General features: G+C 38.4%; 1 protein-coding gene across 2 annotated transcripts; it reads right to left on the bottom strand.

The window, feature by feature from the left end:
- Window positions 1-888: 888 nt before the first annotated feature.
- On the bottom strand, window positions 889-2,946 carry LOC122013619 (triacylglycerol lipase OBL1-like). Of its 2 annotated transcripts, none has more exons than XM_042569873.1 (5): window positions 2,566-2,944; window positions 2,163-2,356; window positions 2,036-2,069; window positions 1,332-1,948; window positions 889-1,263 (listed from the first exon to the last, which is right to left on the bottom strand). In XM_042569873.1, the coding sequence occupies exons 1-5, from the start codon at window positions 2,870-2,872 to the stop codon at window positions 1,021-1,023; spliced, it is 1,395 nt and encodes a 464-aa protein (XP_042425807.1). In that variant the 5' UTR covers window positions 2,873-2,944; the 3' UTR covers window positions 889-1,020. The 2 variants fall into 2 exon arrangements, with proteins under 2 accessions (XP_042425807.1, XP_042425813.1); XM_042569879.1 differs by having other exon boundaries at window positions 1,034-1,267; window positions 2,566-2,946.
- Between the last annotated feature and the right edge of the window lie 5,581 nt (window positions 2,947-8,527).

Genomic DNA, 8,527 nt, shown 5'->3' with positions numbered 1-8,527 from the left:
CCTGATATTACTTTTGCGGTAAATCATGCTTGTCAATTCATGCATGCTCCAACTGAACAAAATTGGGATAATGTAAAAAGAATACTTCGCTATCTCAAAGGTACTATTCTACATGGTCTTCTTTTATATCGCCAATCGTCTCGAGATTTACATGCATATAGTGATGCGGATTGGGCAAGTTCTCCTGAAGATAGACGCTCTACTAGTGGATATGCAATATTTCTTGGACGAAATCTTATCTCATGGAATTCGAAAAAGCAACCTACGGTATCTCGTTCAAGCACTGAGGCAGAATATAAAGCTATAGCAAATACAACGTCAGAAATTATTTGGCTTCAATCACTTCTCTTCGAACTTCATCTTGCATCAAATATTGCACCAAAAATTTGGTGCGACAATATTGGAGCAACATATCTCACAGCAAATCCAATCTTTCATGCTCGTACAAAACATGTGGAAATTGATTTTCATTTTGTTCGTGAACGTGTGGCAACTCAGCAGTTATCCGTCTCTTATATTTCTACTGAAGATCAAATCGCTGATATCTTTACCAAGCCACTATCCAGACAACGCTTCAACAAGTTAGCAAGCAAACTCAACGTCAGAGATCTCCCGTTGAGTTTGTCGGGGGGTAAAAGAGATATAACAGAATTATCCAAATTGACCGGATCAAATTACCAAATCAAATCATATTAGTATTTGGATTATTCAAATAATTCTGTTATTCTCAGAATTATTCTTAGAATAATTCTGACCAAGTATTTTTGAACATTATATATATTGTAATGTCCTTAGGACAAATATCAATGAACAATAGATTTTATTATTCTCATCTTATTCCTTCCCCCCTCTCTCTCTCTCTATTCTTCTTTTTACACTCTCTTCAAGGTTTACTCCACTATATAATACGACAAAGACTTTGTATTGCTTGAAACAAAGAGGATTTTTTATTTACTAAAAGATATGAGGATCCATTCTATTCAACAAAGATATCTGATACTTGAATACATTCTATTCAACTTAAAGAGGTGTGTTCATCCCCAATCTTGTGCAGTTATCATAGTCTTGAGGAGCGTGTGGCGGTAGCCCAGGAAATACCAGTGCCAACATCCTTAGAGACCTTAAGAACCATCCTTCCTTGTATTCTGGCCCTTCAATATATCCAATTAAGAAGCTTCTCACAAGCTCCCACCCTGCGTTCAAGTACTTGGGGACGACTTGCTGAAACGAGAAATAGTTCTTGTTTGGTTCTTCTTCCACCACCTGGCTTCAAGTAATTAAAGCTATGACTAATTGTTTTGATGCTTCAGTCTAAAGAGGAAGAGATTCACCTTTCTTCTGTAGAGACTACTGAAGTACACGCATGTCCCAAAGTGCTTGAACATGAGAGCAGAGTCATCGTAGGGCACTCTGGGCACGATGTCGTTGCTGTAAACATACCTGAAGTACCTCCTCTCAGGCTCGTCCAAGTGCCGCCCCACAAACTCCCCGAACTCCTTGTCTCCCACCCTCGGCTGCCCGAACGTGTGCACTCCTTCAAGCCTCCCCAGCAGCCACTCTTCCTGGTGCAGCGCCAAGATGGCAGCGAACAGTACGGCAAGTGCTCCCCCCAAGCTGTGCCCTGTGACCAAGAACTTTGCCTTGTCGTTCTGGCTCAACACTTGCTTGAGTCTGTCTCTTATGGCATAGTATGCGTGCGTTCGCGTTTTATCGCTTTGATTCGGATCCTTGGGCCACCCAAGCTTCGGTTGCAGCCCCAAGGCCTTCATGAAGCCTCTGTGGACCTTGCCGACGTCCGGTATCTCGTACCACGAGAAGTCCACGTCCGTGATCCACTGAACTGTGTCGAACGGATCCGTCCCGCGAAAGGAAACAACAATCAGCTCGGTGCCGGCGGTGGTTTTGTCACTCAACATGAACGCCTGCGTACTGTACTGCTTCTCGTAGTCTGCATGCACAGCAACAGCCATGTTTTAGTGCACCAGGTCTAAATGAAACGACGCATCACGTCTGAATGAAAATTTCATAGCTTGACCATTCCAACAATTGTAGAACTCCAAGAATTCCATCTGCACAAGATCAAAGATTTCTCTACATCAGTTAATACTTAATAGTTTATGCCTGTAAATATAGCAAAGAACTAAGAAAGAAAAAAACTTTACTTTCCAATTGTTTTTGACTATGCTTTTGATGCAGAGTTCATTTTCATAAGCTAGTTTTGCGGCCATTATAGACAGTGCTGCATGATACTTGTCATCACTTGGTTTAATCTTCTTGTCCAATTCTACTCTCGTGTCAATAAGTCCAACAGCCGACCTATACGAAGAAGAATTCTTTTCTGGAAAAACCAGTTTCCCTGCAAATTAAAGAATTGAAGGAATGATATCCATCTCTTTCAGTTTTTGCTTAATTTGTTTTAGTTTGTGATTTAGAAGCTTAAGCAACTGAAGAAATAAAGGAGAGAAAACAGAGTTTATACCAGTAACAAGTCTGAAATATTTACTTCCAGGAACAAGTCTGAAATATTTGCAGGTTTGATGCGTCGCAAAGCTTTACATTACTGACCTGTGAAGAGATTCCACAAGAGGGAGAGGAAGCCATTGTTGTCCGCGACAAGATTTAGCCAGAACAAGATTGCAGAGCCCAACCGAGCCATCGGAGTGCTGGAGCAGAGAAGGATCTTCTGTAACAAAAGGGAGATGAAGATGGCCCACCGGCGCTTCGCCTCATCGATCTCGGTGCCGATGGGGCAATCCACCGACGGGTTATCACACACTTTGGCCGAGAACAGAAGACGGAAAAGATCAGAAACTCCGGCCTTGTCTGGCCTCAGCACCAGATAGTTCCTGAAGACATCCACCTCAGAGTCCATGAAGCTGAAGGCCTGAAGATGAAGACATTTGTACGAGTTTTTAAAGCCTTGAAATGGTGTTGACGACCTCGATCATTGATTAGATTTAGTAGCGCTTATCTTCCGATTACTGTATGATCATGATAGAAAGTAGAAGGGCAGTTGGGAAATGTCCAAGAAAGTAGCGTGTTTGTGTTGATGCACATTATCCATGCATTGCCTTTTCTTATCCTTGTTTGTTGCTTCTTTAACTTCCTTAATGGAGAAGCGTGAGGAAGAAGGGTACATTGATTCTATGTAAAGGTTTTATTACCAATTTCAGTTTATTTTAGATGAGTTATCACGAGTCACTCTATGGATTTGGATGATATAAAGATATTGCAAAACCAAATACAAAGTTTATGCTCTTATACAAAGTTTATTATAGTCGGGTGCTTAATTTGGTTTTGATGGACCAAAGAAAAAGGACAAGAAGCTGAAGCAAGGAATTTAAGGAAAAAAGAGAAGATTATGAAACAAATTGGATTTCTTTGTATTGGATTTCTTATTGCTACAACTCATCATAAAAAACTTAATATTTCATCCTTATTTATACATTTTTTTGATGATATGAAAATTAATAAGACATTAAGAACATTAAATGCATTAACTAATATGATTCATAAATCCATGAAGATATACTTGAGATGAAATTAAGCTTTACTTCTTGTTGAAATAGAAGAGACATTTGAAATCAATTTGTAATTTAATTTTAAAATTTGATTTAATTAATTTGGTTTAATCCAACAATGTCTCCTGTAAACCAAATATGCTTCTTACTTATAGAATTACAAGATTCCTTGAAAATATAGATCCTTCAATAGACTTTGTAAAAATATCAATAATTTGTTCATTGCTAGGACAATACTCTAGATTGATTTCACCTTCTTTAACAAGTTCACTTACGAAATGAAATCACAAGCAGATGAGCTTTGTTCTTCAATATAGTATTGGGTCCTTTGAGACAGAAATTACAGAACTATTATTATAATATAATATTAGTGGATCTTTTTACTTGCATTTTAAATTTCCAAGAACTCCTCTTAACCACAAAATTTGACATCCTGCTGAAGAAGCTACTATATATTTTGCTTCGGTAGTTGGAAGTGCCACAATTAGTTGTTTCTTTGAATATCAAGAGATTGCCACACTTCCAAGGTTGAAATATAGCTAGAGGTATTTCAAGAATCATCAAAACTTCCTCCAATATCGTTATTCGTATAACCACAAGTTTCATGAGCATGTGTGCTTTGTAGAAAATGTTATAATCAATGGTTCCTTTAATATATCAAAGAACCCTTTGTGCAGCTACCCAATGGTTCGAACAAGGTTTTTCTATAAATCGACTAATCAAACTTACTGTGAATATGATATCGAGTCTAGTGGTGGTAAGATACATCAGGTTCACAACCAAGCTACGAAACATAGTTGGATTCACCATCTTTCCTTCACCAATCTTACTTAGTTTCAAACCTATGATGCAAGGAATTGAGATTGGGTTTGCATGTTCCATCTTGAACCTTTGAAGAATTTGAGTTGCATAGTATTTTTATGAGATAAAAATTCTCTTTCTTGATTGTTGAACATTAATGCCTAAAAAATGATGCAACTCATCCAAATTTGTCAGTTTGAACTCTCTCATTATAGAGTTCTTAAATTTTGTTAATATCTCCAAATTATTTCCAATGAAAATAAGGTCATCAACATAAATACTGACAAACATAAAACCACCTTCAGAATTTTAGTTGATATAAAGTGTTTGCTCAAAAGAACATCTTTGAAAATCATATTTAATAAAATAATCATTAATTCAATCATACCGTGCACGAGGTGATTGCTTTAAACCATAGAGAGCTTTTCTAAGTTTATATACTTTGTCCTTATCACCTATTTTCATAAAACTATGTGGTTGTTCGATATAAATTTCTTCTTGAAGAAAACTATTTAAAAAAACTGATTTGACGTCCATTTGAAATAATTTTCAATCATTTTGAGAAACAAGAGCAATAATTAATCAAACTATATCGTCTAGAAACAAGAGCAAATATCTCATTAAAATCTTCACCTTCTTTCTGCTTGTATCCATTTGCAACCAATCTTATTTTATATTTATTGATGGGGCCATCTAGATTAGTTTTGGTCTTAAAGATCCATTTCACTCCAATTGGAGTTTTATGTGATGGTAAAGTAGTGAGCTCTCATGTATCATCATTCTTCTCGATTGAGTTTATTTCTTCATTTATGGCATGGATCCATTTTTTCTCTTTTGATATTTTTTTATATGTGATTAGATCTTCTCCTAAAAAGAATACAAAAAAACTTAACCTGTCATATTTACCTCTTCAGTGTCATCATAAATGTTTGTTAGATTGCTTGTTTTTCTTTGCAATGATATGGAGATTTACTACTTTCAAGATTATCATGTTGTAAAGAAGGAGAGTCCTCATCAAAGTCAAGAAATTGCCAATTTGATAAACATGCCAATTATGAAAAAAAATATAAGAAGCTTTTTCAACAAAATGGGCATTCCTACTAATCACAACCTTTTTTTTTTTGGATTATAAAGCTTGTAAGCTTTGTTCCTTTCATTATAACCAATGATGATGCACTTTTCAGATTTATCATCAAGTTTAGTTCTTAAAGAATCAAGAATATGGGCATATGCAAGGCAGACAAAAGTTTTTAAATGATAAATGATCCTGTCTGAAGGTTAGGGAGATGGTGCACTGGCTCTTGTGGATGATTTGTTGACCGATAGAAGACTTCTTTAGCTTAGAATGGAACCTTTGTCCAATCCTACACACAGTCAAATGATCCGACAAAGCATAAGTGAAAAAAGACCAAGGGATTCCTGGCAAGACCCTCCGACGCTCAAGTTAGTACACTTTTCAACGAGTGGGTGAAGAAGAAGAACAGTAGTGGATATGTGTCAGAGTAAGGTGTAGATAATGCGAACTGCGTACCTTATCAACGGAGAGGATCCCCCTTTATATATCACCTCTCACAACCTCCATGATCATGAGGTGGCCTCTTGTGTCAAAGTTTGTTAGGTGCTGGAAAGAGTACAGTCTAGGTGATTGACAATGATAGCACGAGAAATCTTTTTTCTACCTATAAATGTACCTCTTTTGTCGTTTATGCCTTAGGCCTTTGATGAGGTTGTTGAGATATACTTTTGTAACGGATCAATTAGTGAGGAAATCCCCAAGGAATATTCCCCGACAACTTTGACAGCTTGTCAGAATGTTGTCTGCTGCTTGTCTGCTAAATATATCTCGGTCGATCCTTAAGTCGGCCACTTAACTGGAATCTCTTTCATTGAATCTATTTCGGGTTGATCTTTCATTTGGCCAGGCATTCATAGTAAACCCTATGAAATGAAACACCTTAACCTGTATTGGTATCAATTTGCTCTGTCGTGCGATAAATACTGCAAAGATCTGTTTAGAGACTAGATGATACCCACAGTATGCCAAAGATCTATTCAAGAAATCATATGATAAATTATGTATGTTAGAGTCTTATTTATTTTAGTAACGATATAACATCATGTAACTTAAACGCGGTCGATCTTTGCCCGACCGACCATATATATAGAGTTTCCTAGGGATAAGTGTCTTTAAGCCCGCCCGATCTTTGATCGGCCGGGAGTACACCTAGAGTCTTCTATTTGACTAGCTTTTATCTGGTCGATTGTATATTAAGATCTTTGTGATGATAAGTGTCTTTGAGCCCGACCAGACTTTACCCGATCGGACATACACAGAGAGTCTTATGTTCAACTAGCCCTTATCCAACTGACCGCATATTAAGATCTTTGTGAGGCAAAGTGTCTTTGAGGTCGACCAGACTTTGCCCGACTGGGCGTACACAGAGAGCCTTATGTTCTACCGACCTTTATCCGATCGATCGTATATTAGGATCTTTGTGAGGCTAAGTGTCTTTGAACCCGGCCAGACTTTGCCCGGCCTAGCGTATATAGAAAGCCTTATGTTTGACCGGTCTTTATCTGACCGATCATATATTAAGATTTTCATGAGGCCAAGTGTCTTTGAGTGCTACCGGACTTTGCTCAGCCGAGCATACACAGAGAGTACTATCTTTAATCGGTCTTTATCTGGCCGATCATATATTAAGATCTTTGTGAGGCTGTGTCTTTGAGCCCGGACACCCACCCCCCCCCCCCCCCCGAGTTTGTGCCCTATCCATAGGCTAATTCAGCCGGTCCGAGTGCCCGAACTTGGTCCAAGCACCCAGATCAGAAACTCTATCATTTAGCTAGCTGTCGTGATCCATTGCGATGAAAATAAAATTTTATCTATGCCCAGGTGCCCGAAACCCTTCCAAGCACCCGGATTAGAGTTATAAATACAGCCTTGATCCTAGTAGTTCAGAATAACTTGTACACGAGTTTCTTTACTGTTGTACTGCTTTTATTGTGTGCTTATAACGCTTGTAAAAGGCTTCTCCGCCTACGACGAAAGGAAAAATTTGATTAGTGCTTCAAAGTCTTAGATTAACAACCTTCCCAATTGTAATCAAGTAAAATCGGTAGCCTCTTTCTTTTAATTAGTTTATCAATTCTTTTTTATACAAGTGCTTTAATATTTTAAAAAATCGAGAAAGGTTCATTTTCTTTTTGAAGGGCAATTCACCCCCTCTTGTCGGCCGCACGGATCCTAGCAATTGGTATCAGGGCCAGACTCACTTCAAAAGGACTAACCGCCATCTGAAATAAAAGAAATGGTTGGATCCGACATCTACCTGTTGAAATTTGAGGGAGACTTCGAAACGTGGAAGAAGAGCATGAAGGTATTCTTTAAAATAGACTTTGAAATTTTATTAATTATAAAATATGATTTTATAGCACCTATGAATCAGCACAGAGCTGAGAAAGAAGAGTACGCATGGACAAAGAAAGAGCAAGCCGACTTCGTGGCTACTAGAAAAGTAGAGTGTTGATGCAATCGACCTCCAAGGTTTTAATGTCCGACAAATATGTTTATGTTTAATAGAGCTTGATCATGGGAAGTCCTAGTCATGGCTAGGTAAGGGTGAGAAGTCAACCAAGTGACTAGTCCTAACTGCGGTTAGGCATGGAAAGTCCTAGTTATAGGCTAGGCAAGGGAAATCTCGGTATATCGTGGAAGCCAGGTGAATTCAATAGGTCTGGAGGACCTGATCCCTGGGTAACTAAATATTGAGGCAAGAAAAATCTCGGTAGATCGTGAAAGCCAGGTGGATCGATAGGTCTGGAGGACCTAATCCTTGGGTAGCCGAATACTGAGTCCTAGTTATAGGTTAGGGAAGGAAAATCTTGGTAGATCGTGGAAGTCAGGTGAATAGGTCTGAAGGACATGATCCCTGGGTAGCCGAATACTGAGTCTTGGTAAATGAAGTCTGGTGGAAAAATCTTAAGGGGAGATAGATAACCTTAGGTAGCGAGAAGTCTTGGAGGAGTGAACTCCAAGCAAGGTTGATCGGATGGTTTCCAGTCGACCGCAGGCGGTCGACCGAACCAGCGAATCTTGGTGATTCTAAGTTTAGTTTTATCATAGCATTCTGTATTACTATTATTGCATCTGGCTAATGTAGTATTGCAGGAAAGGCCTTAGTGGATCAGGTGATCAGACACTG

This window comes from Zingiber officinale, chromosome 1A, assembly GCF_018446385.1.
Source record: "Zingiber officinale cultivar Zhangliang chromosome 1A, Zo_v1.1, whole genome shotgun sequence".
NCBI classification, from domain to species: domain Eukaryota; kingdom Viridiplantae; phylum Streptophyta; class Magnoliopsida; order Zingiberales; family Zingiberaceae; genus Zingiber; species Zingiber officinale.
The sequence above is the reverse complement of the archived record's forward strand: the minus strand, read 5'-3'. Positions and strand labels throughout refer to the sequence as shown.

What these genes read in the sequence shown, in the direction of transcription:
- LOC122013619 (XM_042569873.1), bottom strand. Translation starts at nt 2,872, where the DNA reads ATGGACTCTGAGGTGGATGTCTTCAGGAACTATCTGGTGCTGAGGCCA. An exon ending in TAGTCAAAAACAATTGGAAA is followed by an intron (nt 2,070 to 2,162) that starts GTAAAGTTTTTT and finishes GATCTTGTGCAG; the next exon opens with ATGGAATTCTTGGAGTTCTA. An exon ending in GTAGTCTCTACAGAAGAAAG is followed by an intron (nt 1,264 to 1,331) that starts GTGAATCTCTTC and finishes ACTTGAAGCCAG; the next exon opens with GTGGTGGAAGAAGAACCAAA.